This window comes from Musa acuminata, chromosome BXJ3-5 (assembly GCF_036884655.1).
Source record: "Musa acuminata AAA Group cultivar baxijiao chromosome BXJ3-5, Cavendish_Baxijiao_AAA, whole genome shotgun sequence".
Lineage (NCBI taxonomy): Eukaryota > Viridiplantae > Streptophyta > Magnoliopsida > Zingiberales > Musaceae > Musa > Musa acuminata.
This window is the reverse complement of record NC_088353.1, coordinates 594,053-611,214: the sequence shown is the minus strand read 5'-3', so window position 1 is coordinate 611,214 and position 17,162 is coordinate 594,053. Positions and strand designations below refer to the sequence as shown.

The 17,162-nt window shown below is 39.9% G+C and overlaps 4 protein-coding genes across 4 annotated transcripts; 2 read left to right on the top strand and 2 right to left on the bottom strand.

Annotated features, from left to right (window-relative positions):
- Positions 1-269: 269 nt before the first annotated feature.
- LOC103983653 (large ribosomal subunit protein uL3) lies at positions 270-4,325 on the bottom strand. The gene is made up of 6 exons (XM_009400907.3): positions 4,228-4,325; positions 3,865-3,968; positions 3,096-3,206; positions 2,272-2,576; positions 935-1,344; positions 270-733 (listed from the first exon to the last, which is right to left on the bottom strand). The coding sequence occupies exons 2-6, from the start codon at positions 3,947-3,949 to the stop codon at positions 475-477; spliced, it is 1,170 nt and encodes a 389-aa protein (XP_009399182.2). The 5' UTR covers positions 3,950-3,968; positions 4,228-4,325; the 3' UTR covers positions 270-474.
- Positions 4,326-4,555: 230 nt separating this feature from the next.
- LOC135638086 (L10-interacting MYB domain-containing protein-like) lies at positions 4,556-7,500 on the top strand. Its single transcript, XM_065151035.1, has 3 exons — positions 4,556-4,704; positions 6,296-6,641; positions 6,718-7,500. The coding sequence occupies exons 1-3, from the start codon at positions 4,580-4,582 to the stop codon at positions 7,315-7,317; spliced, it is 1,071 nt and encodes a 356-aa protein (XP_065007107.1). The 5' UTR covers positions 4,556-4,579; the 3' UTR covers positions 7,318-7,500.
- Positions 7,501-13,890: 6,390 nt separating this feature from the next.
- LOC135639109 (WAT1-related protein At1g68170-like) lies at positions 13,891-15,548 on the top strand. Its single transcript, XM_065152883.1, has 7 exons — positions 13,891-14,063; positions 14,226-14,288; positions 14,373-14,489; positions 14,568-14,829; positions 14,895-15,053; positions 15,141-15,292; positions 15,365-15,548. The coding sequence occupies exons 1-7, from the start codon at positions 13,891-13,893 to the stop codon at positions 15,546-15,548; spliced, it is 1,110 nt and encodes a 369-aa protein (XP_065008955.1).
- Positions 15,549-15,684: 136 nt separating this feature from the next.
- Positions 15,685-16,264, bottom strand: LOC135638295 (histone H3.2). Its single transcript, XM_065151363.1, has one exon. The coding sequence runs from the start codon at positions 16,201-16,203 to the stop codon at positions 15,793-15,795; it is 411 nt and encodes a 136-aa protein (XP_065007435.1). The 5' UTR covers positions 16,204-16,264; the 3' UTR covers positions 15,685-15,792.
- Between the last annotated feature and the right edge of the window lie 898 nt (positions 16,265-17,162).

The following is a 17,162-nucleotide window of genomic DNA, read 5'->3' as shown; positions in this document are numbered from 1 at the left end:
CCGCTTTTGGTGTATATATACACACACATATTGCTAAGTCTCGAAATAACGTATTTACCCTTCGGAGTTTTTGTATGGCATATAGTGTGTGTAATATATATATACCCTCCAAATGCTTTTAATATTCCGATTATATATTGGTGTCAATTATGGTTTGTTTTGATGTTTAGTTTATCAAAATGAATTATGACTGTAAATATACAAACTAACAATCGAACCACTAATTAAACAATACAAAAGCAGATTATAAATTATGTTGAAGAATCACATAATCACATGCAGATGAGAATGCTCATATTATCCAAAATCCAGTGTGTTTTGGGGACAAAAAAAAACACAAGTTTCATAATGACAACAGACATCAAAAGTTAGAATCTAGATAGGAAACTCAACCAATGCATAAATATCATTAAGGATAAATTGAAAGGATGTTTCAAACTCATCTACTGCCCGACGATGTGGGTGAGTGAAAATTTAGGCCTTCAGCCTACCATAGAACTTCTGCTTCTCCTGAGTCGTCTGGAAGCGGCCGTGCCCAAACTTGGAAGAAGTATCGATGAACTTAAGCTTGATCTCCTCGAGGGCCACACGAGACGTCTGCTTCAGTAGGGACTGGCGAAGTGTAACGACCCTCTTCTTCGGCCCGACACAGCAACCCTTGATCAGAAGATAGTCATGGTTCACGATACCATAGTGAGGGAAACCACCCATCGGTGTAATATCTTTCTCGGTTCTGGTCAAATCGAAAAGGAAAATAATCAGAATGATCTATATTTGCTGATTAACAATCCATATGTATCTGACTGCAATATATTAAAAACAACTCCGAGGTGATGAAAATTTGGCTTAAATTCAAATCAGAATCTGATGAAGCATCTTAGGATAAAAGCCGAAATAATAAGAAAAGAAATGATAAATAGAATAGAGAAATGACCTATCAAACTCCGTAATAGCAGTGTGTGATTCATCTCCACTTTTACCGATTTTGTATATCTTTTTGTTCATTTCAGTACGATGATGGTAACCATTCTGTCCAGCACGAGCAACAGTATATGACACTCTGGCAGGATGCCAAGCACCAATACAGGCGACTTTGCGCAGTCCTCTGTGCGTCTTCCGTGGAAGGCGGGTGACACCCCAACGGGTCACAACACCTTCATAACCCTTACCTTTAGTCACACCAATAATATCAATCATCTCATCTTTCTGGAAGACAGCATCGATCGGGACTTGCTTTTCGAAGAAACTGTAAGCAAAGTCCACCTTCTGTGCTACGGTCCCTCCATTGACCTGGATCTCCATCAAGTGAGCTTTTTTCTGTTTCAGACCCTTCATCTTCCGTATCTGAGGCATAAAAACAGATAGTAACAATCATCAGCTACTTCTGGTTAATCAATAAAAGAGAACAACCATTATAAAATGACCTAAAATAATATCTAGTCCACCTTGTTCATCTAGTTGGTGTTTCTACATTTATACAATAATTCGGATCAAGGGTCACAAAAAGTAATTAGTAATAAAAAAAAATGAAAGAGATTAATTAACATATACTGTTATTGATGAACATAAAAAGCAGAAATTATCAGTATAACACGGGGATGAGCAGATTTCAGCTCCCATGATATAGACAAATAGAAAGACAAGGTCATTCAATTTTCAGAAAATAATCATGGACCAAAAATTATTTTAAAGCCTAGTTCAGTAAGTCTGCTAGCTTACAGCCCACCTTTCAATATTGAAAGGCCATGTAAATGCTATATACAACAAGGTAACATCCCCGTAGCCATCTAGATTCTATATCAAAAAAGAAGTCAGCAAACAAGCAACTTGGTTCCTCAACAAAACACACATCAGCCATGATTAAGATTTTAATAAATGAGCTCAGCATAATAAAGGTCCTGATAATGGCTGATGTTGTCCTAGGCCATCAATGGAACATTAGCTGCTTTAATCAAGCAGATAAGTAAGCATTAAACTAGCCATTTGTAAAGTTCATCATAAAATCCTAATGCATTTCATCTCTCCACATAATGGGCAAGTAAAGCAAGAAGTCATAGGGTCTAACAGCTCCTATAAAATCTACAAGTTACTGTGGTAGATAATTGTGTGTTTTTATGACACACTTCAGACCATAATGCTATACTTAATATGGCTGTCAGAAATTACCAACTGGAAAGTTTTTCTAACCATGTCAGCTTTTAAACACAACAAGAAAGTACTAAACAAAAATAAAAGTAATAAAATGTGTCAGCCAATGTCCATGAAATGCACCTGAGTGTGAGCCAGAACACGGATAACAGAACCATATTTCTTCATCTTCTCCAGCTGCACCTGAACCTCTTTCTTTCCCTCCTCGCTATCAAATTTCTTGGAGTACGTTGTAAAAGCTTTCTTCTTACTTTTGCACCAGTTCTTGTAGAATCTCCTCCTCACCTCCTCACTCAAATGTTGAGCCCACACAGTATTAAGAGAACGGAGACCGCGTGGTGTCTTCACATACGCAACAACTCCAACAACAACCATTGGTGGAGTTTCTATGATAGTCACTGCCTCACATGTCTCCTTCTTGTGAAGCTCTGCAAGCAACAAGAAAATAACAATATAGGTATGACAAATAAAAATCATTTAGCATGAACATATAGTAAAATGATTTTAAAAACGATCCACTCTCCTTATTAATATAATGGGCAACAGATATGAATAAAGTCTAGTATTCAAAGAAAGAACAATTTATGAGCATACCCAACCGAAAAAATTGCAACAATCTTTCTCCAAAGGATATTAAGTACATCAACAGGACATCTTAAATATGACAATGGGCATCAGATAATATTTGCTGGCACAAAACAGATTTTTGGTACAGGGCTAATCCTTTCCTAGAGAACTTTCAGACTCGGTGTAGGAGCAAAGTGAACCAGCATTTAAACAAACAAAGGTCACAAGAATCCAAGTTAACCATCTACTTGCAAGAAAAATCAAGACTAAAACAAATGAAGGTCTAAGTTGGAAGCATTGAGAAGATGTATGGTTCCAGTATAACACACTGAAATTAGAACATTACGAACAAGGCTAAGATTAGAGTAATGAACACTCACTTGATCCTGGCTTTTCGACCTCACGTACAATGTGAGTCATCCCAGCCTTGTACCCAAGGAATGCCGTGAGCTTGCAGGATTTTGTGGGGTCATCCCTCGGGAAGGACTTCACTGCATCGGAAAATCACACATAGCAGTTGTTAAAATGGAGATTTTCAGCTTATATTCTCCTAGTACCTTTAACAAAATTAAAAATTGGGAAGCAATGCATCAATGAAGTAAAAGAAGCTAACATGAGGCCTAAATCCTGTTAATGTGCATGCTACATAAGAAACATTCTGATGTGCAGAAAAGTTAATTAGAAGTCATAAAATGTAGCAAACTCACTGAACATTTGCAGACACAATGTTATTTAGCATCATGATAATACATGATAAAAAATGAAGCTCTATGTAGCTTGGGAAATATTAGGTACTTCATGCGCAGCAGGAAAATCAGCAAAGGATATTAATATGCCAATATTTCATATACTGAGAGAGAGAGATAACATTCATAAGAATCAATAATTTTGCCTGACTCGATTCAGGTTTATGTAAATGCATGACAAGAACCTGTCCTCCTCCAATTTCTCGTCATAAACCATCAGATATAGACGGGTGACACGGTTCATTCAAGGTACAAAAGTACCAACATGAAACTCATTCAGAAAGAAAACAGTGCCAACAACAACAACACTACAGAATGTGATAAATTACATATACATCACGAAGCATCGCGTGAGAAAATGATAGGGAGAGCCTAAATCAAGACGATGTTCTCTCCGAGTTACCTTTTCCACGGTGGCGAGACGCTCGCTTCCGAGGAAGAAACCCAAGCGAGCCATGCCTTGGGTGCTCAAACTTCCGGTGAGACATCTTCCAGACTTACCCTCCCCTGAAGACGAATCAATGACCACGATTATGTCAAGAGATGTTTTCCGTGAGTAAGCATTGCCAAAGATCTAATATTTACATCCAAAAGAACAACAAAATGCACTTCGAGAATCAAAATAAGGAACACGCAGATCAATAAGCATCTGATTCTTCGTAATCTTCTCAACAAATGACAGATAGCAATCACCGATTACCAATCGACATTGAAGAAATCAAACGAAAACAGACACCGAGATCGGAGATGACCTCTAATCTCTTACCTTAGACTTGAAGCGGCTGCGGAACTCGAGGGGTCGGTTCCAAAACCCTAATGACCGCTTATATATGTGTGGTGAATGCGGAGGCCTCTTATAGAATGACGGAGAAACCCCTCTGTCTTTCTTGCACGCGTGATCATCATCGTACGTGATTTAACGAATCTTGGCGTCTGAAACGGCAACCGGGTTATCCGATCGAGACCCTCTCATCCAAATCCAAAGGCATCCGATTAGCTAATCGGATTCAAAGTGCGAGACACGTTTGAGTCAATATTGACCCAACCCATGGGAAGGGCTAAGATGGCATGTCATTTGAGATAGCCACCGCCTTAGATTTGATATCCAACGGTGGATAATGCTTGGGATCACTTCTGATGTCGCGTACGTCTCCACTCGTCGACGGAGCAACTCGACGCGGCTGCTGGAGGCGGAAGCATTTGGGGATCGGCCTCATCTTCGCCGACCGCGGGCAATGTCGAGGTCCGAATTCATTCCCCTCTTTGCAGTACTCTTTGTAATCAAAAGATTAGAACGGGACGATGTTGTTCTGGATGCAATGTGCAGTGAATAGCACACGATATTTCTGGCTAATCCAGAACAAAAAAAGGGTTTTTTAGCTTAATTTCTATGCTCTATGTTTTAGGGATAAGGTCACAGATTGCAGTCTTTATTTGATTGAATTTTCAGAGATTTTTAGGTCAGGCCTTTCGCTTTTATCGACAACGAAAAGTGTATTATAGGAACCCTCTCGGGTCTCTCGTTTACTTGATGCACCGGTAATCAATCGCGAGCCAATGCAAGTACAGATCTTCCCCCTTTTTCGATGGTGCTTTTGCTCTCGTTTGGGGTGTATAGAGCTTCAAGTGTAGCGTATGCACTGTTACTGTTGCATTTACATATGGTGAAGTCTAAATCATCATGCTCTGAACCACGGAACTTTTATGTTTGGAATGAGGAGCTTCCACGAATTACAATCACCAAATTGGATCCGAGTTGCAGTTCCATCTTCGGGCCTCCCAAACTATAACGGAGATAAAGTTGAGTGTAGCATTCCCTGTGCCTTCTCATCCTGGATTCTTTAGTTTCATATATAAGCTATCTTTAAAATGAACTAGGATTGACTTCTTTAGTGTTAGTTTCAAATGGATGATTGGGCTTGTCGTAGTTTGCGCAATGTCGGGGGCACTGATTTATGTTCCGTATTATTTTTGAGGTTGAGGATACAGAATTCATGAAATGTACAAAACACGAATTGCCACTTGGATAAGGCGTCATGCAAAATAATTTTCATATTGCCACATGTCGCCTCCTTGCTGGTGCATGAAAAACATTTTGCAAGGTATTCTTAGACCTTGCCCCGGTTACAGTTAAGTGCTAGTTCTAGAGAGGGAAAGTACTCAAGAAAGCTATTCCTATCACGATCGGGATGCATTTTTCCAAGTGTTGATTTTGTACCGTATGCCTTCTCTTTTACGTTGAGGCTTATGTTGAATATTCTATTGGATTGCTTTCCTCAATTAGTTAGGATCTCACTGTTGATTGTTCAGATAAACAACTAAAGTGGAAGTGTGTGCCACACTACATGCTATGATTATGAATTACTGGCATGGTACAGAAATGCGAAACCAATCAGCACAGGCATGACATCAGATAAGTCCGGGTCTCAGTTTTCTTATTCCAATCATTTTGCTCTGCATTATCTCCTATATATTTGTAAACTGGATTAGATCTTCTTCCTTGAAGGTTCCACCCTCTGCCCGATAAATGACCCTAGAAGTTTTGCTTGTGCTTGGTTTTACTGTTGAACATTATGATCATGTCTTCTGGCCTGTTGGTGCTGGTTGTGTTGGCTTGTATCCGTATATCCTGCTCAGATTATATTAAGCGAAGAACACATACACATATGTGTAGACTGACTATTTCGTTAACTCACATTATTTTGCAATATCCATTTGTGTGATTTTGGCAAAAAAATTATGTGTTGCCTCTGTTTGTTAACTCGGCAACTATGACATCGCAATTTGGTTTTTTTTTTTTTATTCTTTTATTTGCTTGATAAAATGGAGAACAGAGGCACTTCAAAATTGAAAAGAAAGGAGGTTGCAACATCAAATCAAGCTCGGGTATACTGGACAAGGGAGCATGACAGAGTTCTTATTGACCTAATGTTGGAGCAGACTCTTTCTGGTGCTAGAGCAGGAGCAAGCTTCACCAGGGAAGCATGGTTTGACATGGTGGATAGGTTCAATGAACGCACAAGGCTGCAATATGATGTCGACCACTTGAAAAACCGCTTTAGGTTCTATAAGCGGGAATTTCGTATAGTTAATGGAATCAAGAATCATCCAGGTTTTAGTTGGGATCATAAATTACAAATCGTGATCACGGATGATGATGAATGGAGTCAGTACGTTGCGGTATGATATAAATCTCGGGTTATTTCAGAAAAGTTTTGATTGATAATCATTCTTTATATGTATCTTTTATTTGCAGAAAAACCCGGAAGCAAAGTTGTACAGGACAAGACAAACACCCTTCTTTAATGAACTAGAGGTTATTTGTGGATCATCGATTTCAAAAGGCAATGATGCATCGTCCTCTAGGATACCAGATACAGCGGATAAAGATGCAAATGCTAATTTAATTGAAGGTGATGGGACGTTTAACTCATTTGTTGAGACTCCAGAAATATCTAATTACCCTGTTGCTACTTCTGACATACACGCGAGGTTACCCCAAGACACCCAGGAAGCAGAAAATATCAATGCTCCTCAAGCTTCAACTTTCAGTACTTTGAGGGGAAGTAGTAGAAAGTCCCGGCGTCAAGCAGATGGTGCTCTACTAGCTCTAAGAGAATTTGCGGAAGCTTCTCGGAGACAAGCTTCGATGAGGGAAGAAGCTCAGGACAAAAAGTTAAATCTCCTCGATGATTGTCTAGAAGAGCTTAATCTCATGAAGGATATTGACAATGAGCTGTATGTGAAGGCCTTGTTCATATTCAAGGAGGAATATAATCAACATATATTCTTGAAGACCACGGGTATTCGGAGATTAATGTGGTTGAGGGTGGTTACTAAGGATATTAATCTTTAATGAACCTCTCTATCTTTGTATCAGTGATCTACGTGTTACCAACTAAGTATTTTTTTGGCATGCACATGTTCTTAATGTGTAAGACCATTAACTTTGTGCTGGCAAATTGGCAGTTCATGATGCTAATTGCCTATTACTTGTAGTACCTCGACGACTCTTCATATTGATTTTTCTGTTGTATTATTTATTTGCAAACTGGTGATGCAAAATACAAAAAAAAGAAAAGAAGTAGAGTTGGAAAACAAATGAAAACATGTGGAATCAAGAGGAAGGGAGAAGGTATCATCTTCGTTGTGGAGCTAATTGTTAGCTTTTGAAGAGAGGCAACAGTATCCAATATCATTTTTGTTCTGTGCCTTGCTGTCAGTCTTAAGAATTTGTAAGCTCAAAGTCAGCAGTCATGTAGATATGATTGGTCTTTTTCATCATCCATTGTTTCCTCAATGAACAAAATATTCACTTGGAGTTTAAGGCAGGTTCTTGCTTGCTATGATGTCCATTTCTATGGCTTCTCAACTTATGAATCCAATCTTGATCTCTCTTTTAGCTTTCATTAATCCATCAGGAGTGCTTTTGGATCTTCTTATTAACACCTGCACAAAGTGGAATGACATGAGGCCTGAGAAATACCATCAGTAGCCAACTACATCCCCTCGCATGTCTTGTATAGTGTCCAGGAACTCTGGGTTAGAGCATGCTCCAAACTATCAGCAACAGACACCAAAAATCTCTCCTTAATGCATACGAGTTGGAGACCACACCATTAATTAGCTCCCCAATTACTTCCTTCTTTTACATTGTTTTGTCATCCTCCTACTACATCAACAAGAAAGGAAAAGAAAACGGGAAAAAGATACACTCACTCCTCCTGCCTTGTCATTCCCTTCTTCTCATCTCCATTACAACCCATACTGATGGGTTTGGTCACCTCATATATTGCCACCAGCGACCGGAACCGCTGCCGCTTTCTGGGCCTGTTCTCTTCGCTGTGCTCCCCTTCCATGGACGCCTCCGCTTCACCTGTTCCTCTCTTCTTGTTCCTCTGATAGCGCTCCACTCCTTCGCTGTCGTCGTCTTCCTCTCCGCTGCTGAGCTGCAACAACTGCTGTGCTGCCTCCATTTCGGGCTGTGTCAGTCCCCTGACTATTCCTATCTGCATCAGTGAATGCATCTACCTGCGTGTGAGGGTCGAGGAGGAGAGAGTGAGCCTCTTGGCGGAGAGGTGGGAAGGGAATGGTTTCGGCGTGTAAATACAGGCGGGAGAGAGAGGGAAGTTAGAGTGTGATAGCGAGGAAGGAGGCGAGACGACTCGTTTACTTATCGGGCAATGGTATAGAGGTGGACTGAATCAGCGCGGAAATATTGAGGGGGTAACTCGTGTGCCCTGAATGCATGGGAACTATGTGGACACGGCAGATCACATCACCCTGGAAGTTTTTCATGGGTGCTTCGGTCAATAGAACATCTTCATTAATTCTTTGACTAAGTCAAAATATTACACGCTTTCTTTGTCGAATCACCTGTCCCACCTCCCAACAGCACACAGCTTATTGCCGACGACCCTTATATATATATATATATATATATATATATATATATATATATAGAAAAAGTAAAAAAAGGCTGGAAACAAATATTTAGATAATTAGAGAACGGAAATGTACGTGAATTAATGTTGTGCTCTATTAAGATTGGTAAACACAACATGTATAGATGAGGCTTGCTGTGGGGAACAATTTTAAGCCGTGGTCTCGGGTCGACGTGGCTTGGTTCGGGTCCGGATGATATGGGATCTTTCTGGGACGGCCCTCGAGACTGCTGAGGTGGTCGATTACGATGGTCCGATCGAGACAGGGTCGTTGCTTCCTCCAGGAGGGAACTCCTTGCCTGGACGTTTAGTGGGAGGCCTCTGTCTTCGCACCTGCACACAGGTCGGGTCGGGAGAGCTCGACCCGACCCCTCTGACGATCCAGTTAGTGAATAGTTATAGGGGATTTTTATCTGTTATCTCCCCTCCCTCATTTCCTCGGAGCGCGAGGGTTTTTATAGTGAGGGTTACCGTTGCTTAATGCGCCTGCTCGTAGGGAGCAGATTTGTACGTCTGGTAGCATTTGACACCGATGTTGGCGTGGCGTGAGGGATCGAGTCTGAGCAAGGTGTTAATGTGCCTTGGTCGACGTTCCGGTCCACGTTGACCAGGTGTTGACAGGTCAACAGAGGCATGATGTGTTATCTAGGGCAGCTGACGTCAACAAAGTCTTATCGTCATTATTTCCCTCACCTAAGGCCTTTGATGGAACTTTATGCATCGATGATGTGCGAAACATATATCGTAAACGAATCCCAGCATAGAGCGGAAGGAACTGAGTCAAAAATTTGTGACCATGGGAATGGACGTACCATGATATATCCTGTGCAGCATCAGAACTGCCGAGTCTTCCGGGTCAACTTAAACAATGCAGTCAATTTTCAAGTCAACATGGCACACTCGACCTGTAGTAGCTGCCAAAAAGAGGAAGATAAAAGAGAACAAGTTTGATAGTTCATTAGACTAGCTTGTAAACAAGGTCAAAAGTTCATACATGATGATTTTATCCTGCCCGAAAGATTTACGAGATGATTTCATTTATTGAACTAATACATATTTATATATATTTGAAAGAAATATTTTTTTAATTATATATTTAAATTATACACATATATTGTTATAATTAATCTTTAAATTATAGATTGATTAAGAATTAGAATATATAAGTAATGTAAAATTTTCATCTTATATTTGTCTCTATCATGATCATTTATCATGCCTCTACATAATTGAGTTTTTGTCAAGATTCTTAAGCTTGGATCGATGCAATTGCAATATCATAGAGCTGAGAAACTTTGTGAAGATATCAACTAGTTAATCTCAATTATATGATAATTTGATCTCTAACAAAGTGAAAATAAATGGTAACATATTTTATGTGAGAGTGGAACATCGAGTTAGATAGGTGGCATCAAAATTATCATAACATCTTATAGGAGTAGATTGGGAGGTGATGCCAAGTTCATATAATAAATTATGATCCAATTAAATTCTCTAGCGATTGTGGTGATAGTTTGGTATTCTGGTGGATCTTATAATTGTGCTCTATTTTTTGAAACTTCAACTGATCATATTGGCTCTTACGAAGATAATATATATTAATGTAAATATTCTATTATTAGTATTGTTTATCCAATCAGCATCGTCAAAGACGTAGAGATGAAGTGATAAGTATTTACAAAGAAGTCTATAAATAATTTTTCATAGTTTACAAATATAGTTTGAATATTAAGGGTGAATAAAGTCAAAAGTTACAACACAAAGACATCAAAACATCATCCATTAAAATCTCTTGGAAAAAAATATTCTTAATATTTAGTTAGTACACGTACTAACTTTAAGTGATAATTAAACTAACAATTGGACTAAAGTGCTATGTGAAATTAATACCTAATTGTTAGTGAAACCTTTTAGCCACTAAACATGCTTAGTATTTGACGATGAATCTATATGGGTTTTATTTGATTGGAAAGATTCATTTACATTCGATAATATTTTGTATGATATGAGATGGTACAAGGGTCTATGTAATATTATGAAATAGGACATCGTATCTTTCACACATAACTTTATGTTAATATAATTTTTTTTTAGCTTAAGTAATGATTGTGGGTTTAGTATAGTCAAGTGGAGAGCATGTTGTAGTGTGGAGATTAAGAATTTGACATAATTTAAAAATATTATTTTTGAAGTATGTTGTGATGCTATGTTTAGGTTCGATAGTATTGTTGAGTTGTATTGATAGTATAAAAATTAATGAAAAGTTAATGATACATAAATGATTAAGTTAATTTATTTCGATGTCATTTGGTCAAGGAGAGGACAAAGTTATCGTTTGTCATGCGACGAGCATTATTTCATCTCTAGAGTGAGTTATTGTTTAGCTAGAGTAATAAAGGAGTACATATTTAAAAGAGAACTATCAATTGATGTTATAATGTCTCGAGTACATATTTAAAGGAGTACATATTGATGTTATATTTAAAGGAGAACTACCAATTGACATTATAGTGTCTCACGAGTGCATATTTAAAGGAGTACATATTGATGTTATATTTAAAAGAGAATTATCAATTGATGTTATATTTAAAGAAGTACATATTTAAAATATACTCTTATGAATCCAGTAATAAAAATTTATTATAGTGACTCACATTATTAAAAGATAAGATTATAGAAAGAAAATATAGAGTTAATAAAAATAATATGATACGATGCAAAGACCTTTTGAATTTGAGGATAAAAAAATATTATATTCAAGTGAGTATCTGATGTAAAATTTGGATCTTGGTGCTAACTTATTTAAAACATAAAGACAGTAACCAAGAATAATCGAAATAATAAAATATTTTAAATTTTTAAATATTTGATATTTAGTAAAATGATATTTCAAATGGTAACTAGTGTTATAGGATTTTAGTAAACATACCGTTAATAAGATAAATTATAGTTTAAAAGACTATCGACTAAAAGGTTAGTGGTATAGAGACATGACATAAGAGAACGAGACTAGTTTCAACTATGCGTTGATGTTTTCGTTCGATAGAGTCAATCAATTGATGTGTGTGTGATGATGAATTAAGATATCATATAATACATAATGAGAGATAAATTATTTGAGATTGGTATTCACCTTCTTTATTAAAGTAAACTGTTGTAACGATAGATCGTAAGAAGTTTTCTATCATTTTTTAAAGATAAATAAAGATTATAATAACTTAATATTTATGTTTATGTTTAAGAGGATAGAATTATATATATATATATATATATATATATATATATATATAATAAAGTAATTTATAAAAATAATATAAAATTTAAAAAGATGACAAAGGTATGATAGAAGGAAGGTGAAAGAATGTAATACCATGTTCCTATACTTCTTTTGTATCATTATAAAAATAAATAAAAAAACGTAAAATCTAAAAAGAGAAATGAGGTGAAAGAATTTAATACCTTGTTCCCATACTTCTCTTGCATCATAGTTGCATCACTCCCCGTATCTATTCACCACCCGAATGTTACGATTGCGTCATAGCCCGATGGACTGACTACTCAACAATGAGCTGTAGTGGCTAAATGTCAATTTGTCAAAGACTATCTTGCTCTGAAAAGATTGTGGTTCATTCCTTCAATTTGTCGATGTCTTGCTGCTTTACAGCAATGGTTGTCGTACCAAACAAAGACTGAACATTCAAGAATACAAAACATATATATATATATATGATAAAAATAATAATGCACCTCGTTTTAGTAAAGAGAAATATATTGATTGTTTAATTCTTTTGGATCGAGTGCCCAATTGGCGCATGTTTTCATCGTTAGAAGCTTCACTCTGCCCCCCTTCATTAAAGCAGCAGCAGCAGCAGCAGCAGCAGCGATGGTGCAATCGTGAACGTAAGAGGCGATACTCCCCTTTCCCTTGTGTTGTTAAAACCTTTCTGCTCTCTCTCTCTCGTGATGCTCGTCTTAATCCATTAACACCATGGCCTGTTTTTCCAAAGAAGCATGCTGGCCATTGCGGAAAAGGCAAAGACTGAGCTGAAGATAGAGGTCAAAATCCACGTTGGACTTGTTTTGTGTTGTGGTGCAGACAACCCATGTTGGACTTTGTGATCCACAGTCAGTGTGTGATGTCTCCACCATGGGTTGGGCACTATGGTTTTCTTTTTTGCTTTTGGGATAATTTTTCATGTGTTTTTTTCTTTAATGTCATAATTTCTTTTATGCTTTACCCCAAAACAATCGAAGAACAATTATGATTATGGATAATAAGATTATTCTAATCCATACAAGTTGATTTCAATTTATGCACAACGTCATATTGGAAATGGGAATTGGCGACTTATTTCGTAATTAACATTAATCGTCGCTTTTATGGCGGGTAAAACGTCATTGACGACGTCATCTTTTGTTAAGCCAACGTGGCTGATTTGGGTGGAGAGGCCGAATTATTAGCACGGCGTACCTGTTCGCGTAGTCACCCATGACGTGGGACCTACATCGTTTGTCCAATAACGATGCGTCAGACGTCGCTGTTGGGCGTGTCGCATGCCAGGCACCGAGATCCCCGTGACGTGCCGGTGCCACGCGGCGTCACAGCAGGTCCTTCCTGGCCTGACACGTGTCGTGAGGACCCCATGAAAGGAAGCTATGATGAACTCTCCTCTCATTGTCGCGCACGCTCACGCTCTCCCTCTCATTTCGCCACCCGGAGACGAAGGTTCCTCTCTCTCTCTCTCTCTCTCTCTCTCTCTTCCCGTCCATGTGTGTCCTTCGGCCATCGACGCCACCGTCCACTTCAAACCGAACCATGCATACGACTTGCTCTCCTCTTCCCCTTCCTCTATAAATATCGATCCTCCTTCCCACCTTCGTTCTCACAAGTGCACGCATCAGAAACAGCCAAGAAGACAGCAGATCCTCTTACTTGTTTTCTTGTTGCGGAGCAACCGCCACCGTAGAGAGAAATAGGAGGCGTGATGGAGGGAGTGAAGCCGGTGGCGGGGATGGTGCTGGTTCAAGTAGTGTTCGCCGGTGTAAATATCTTCTACAAGCTCGCCTTGAACGATGGCATGGACAGCAGGATTCTGGTGGCGTATCGGTACCTCTTCGCGGCCGCCTTCTTATGCCCGCTCGCCTTCTTCATGGAAAGGCAAGTGCTGATGGTTCGAGTTGATAGAGATCTCGTTTTGTTATTTATGGTGTTTTCTGTATGTCTTCTCTTGTGTTTTTCGTGAAAAGCTCTCGTTTTCACAAAATTTGAAAAGCTTGAGACGAACATTTCTTGATGATCTCAAGAATGTTGCAATTGCAGGAAGACGCGACCAAAGATGACATGGAAGGTGTTGATGCTATCGTTCTTCAGCGGGCTTTTAGGGTACTTGCCAAACTCTATTGCTCTCTCTCTCTTTCCTGCAACTTCTTTTACATCGATACTAATTAATGAGCAAATTCTTGGCAGGGGTACGATATCGCAAAATCTGTATCTATCATGTGTTCGTATTACATCTGCAACCTTTGCTTCAGCAATGACTAATCTCATACCGGCAATCACATTTGTTTTGGCAGTCCTATTCAGGTCCCTCATCCTCTTACACTAGGAAGCTCACAATTCTACACATCTCTGCTTGCTTTTACCGAATGCTTGTGTTTACAGATTGGAGAGTTTAGCTGTTCTTACTGTGTCTGGGCAAGCCAAAGCTTTAGGAACACTTACAGGCGTTGGTGGTGCCATGCTCCTCACCTTCTACAAGGGAGCAACCATTAATCTCTGGTCCACACATATCGATCTTCTCAGGTCTCATCACGATGAAGGAGGAGCTCAACCACAACCTCAACAGGACTCGGGCAACCATGTCATGGGCTCGTTGTTTGCGGTCATAAGCTGCTTATCCTACGCGATGTGGCTGATCATTCAGGTGAGGTGACAAAAGATATGAGTTGCGGTTTGTTTCGATGTATGATTGAGAGCTTGCTGTTGCAGACAAGGATGAGCAAACAATACCCTTGTCATTACACGGGCACAGCGTTGTTGTGTTTCATGGCAGCAGCGCAATCTGTAGTTTATGCCCTCTGTGGAGAGAGAAGTATGAGCAGCTGGAGAATGCGGTTGGATGTGAGGCTTCTTACAACAATCTACTCCGTAATTTCCTCTCGTGACTCCTCTTGTTTATTTGATATCGTAAGCTATACATATATAAGGTTGATGGTGATGGTGATGGTGATGCAGGGTGTGGCGGCATCAGGGATAATCCTCATAGTATTGAGTTGGTGCATCAAGAAAAGAGGTCCTCTGTTTGCGTCCATATTTAACCCTTTGATGCTTATCATTGTGGCTCTCCTGAGCACGTTTCTCCTGAATGAACAGTTGCACCTCGGAAGGTAATTCACATAAATTTACATCTAGAAAAATCTGCAATATATACACCTATAATATTCTTGATGTTGTTGCAGCGTGATTGGATCAGCATTAATCGTGGCGGGGCTTTACGCCGTGCTTTGGGGTAAAAGCAGAGAGGCAACCGAAGTGGACGAGTCGCCACCGGAGCTCATAGACGTCTTCGTCGTTGATGCCAGCAACGCCACTGGCTACCAAGAGAAGAAACCATCCGCCCAAGTAGGAGATGTACAGACTTAGAGCCAAAGAGTCTCTTTTTTTCATTTTTCTTTTATACTGAATACTATTATTGGAGGAACTCCCAAAAAATATTAATCGAGTTATTGGACTGTTGAGCTCATTAAACACGAGGTTAATTGAAATATCTCGAGGAATGTTATACCATAAAGACCGACCCATTAATTACCATTGATAACTTTCCAAAGATACACCAAACACACCAAGACAGGTTCGAGGACTCCAAACACAAATGATCGGACGGTGATCATGCCCTCTCACCGCGGATCCGACGGGCGAGCTGGATGTCCTTGGGCATGATGGTGACCCTCTTGGCGTGGATGGCGCAGAGGTTGGTGTCCTCGAAGAGGCCGACGAGGTAGGCCTCGGCCGCCTCCTGGAGGGCCGCGACGGCGGAGCTCTGGAAGCGGAGATCGGTCTTGAAGTCCTGCGCGATCTCGCGGACAAGGCGTTGAAAGGGCAACTTCCGGATGAGCAGCTCCGTGCTCTTCTGGTACTTGCGGATCTCCCTCAGCGCCACCGTCCCGGGGCGGAAACGGTGGGGCTTTTTTACGCCGCCGGTTGCGGGGGCGGACTTCCTCGCCGCCTTCGTCGCCAGTTGCTTCCGCGGCGCCTTGCCGCCCGTGGACTTCCGTGCCGTCTGCTTCGTCCTGGCCATCTCGCAGGGCAGAGAGAAAGGATTACGAATCAGTGGGAGGGGAAACAGATCGGAGATTGAGATTGGTGAGGCAGAGAAGCGGGGTGGGATTTAAATAGAAAGGGAGGGAGAGGCGGGATTCGGAATTAGCGTAGTTTTCCGGGCGTGCCGCGCGAATTAGAGCGTCGGATGGGTGAGAATGAGCGGTGAAGATGCACTGACGTGGGAGCACGCGGATCGAGATCCGTGGCTCATCTTGCAGACTCTCCTCGCCCTACCACGTGGTCACTCGCCTTCTCTCGCGGCCCCTCGACTTGCCAGCACGTGGCTCCTTGATGCCTTCTCCATGTTCCTTGCTCGCACGTGCGCTCATACCTGGTTAACGTGAGGTCACCGAATTGACTCAGTTGACTCGGAGTACGTACTCATCCCGACCCATTGACAGGCCCAATTGTAGCAAAGCCCATATGAAGACACTACAAAGAGACCGACCAAAAATATATACGCCACATCTATATATTTTATCTGCTAAAAAAAGGTTAGAAAATTATTTTACAAAAGATTCAAAATTATTTCTCCAACTTACAGTAACCAAAATCCGACTTGCATAATCGGTCTCGTATGTCATATTATGCATAATACTATTATATTAATTCAATGGAAATAATCTGTGAAGCTATTATTATATAGTAAATTTAGTGTTCTCTCTGAGAGCTCATAATCTGATCAACTTAAAGAGCTCATCATAGACCAATGTAGGACAGTATCAAATGACGAACATGATACCAAACCCAAGATGAGTTAGTCTCATGACATATTTTATGCCCTCCAAATTGAGATATATAGACCTTGAGTCATTTGTCATATTCAATACTACTGACTCAAGTTCTTGATAATATATTGATTAGTCATTATAAATTAACTTAGGTGGAAGGTGATAACTTGTTAAGAATACTTAAATCTAAGTTCTTCATAATATA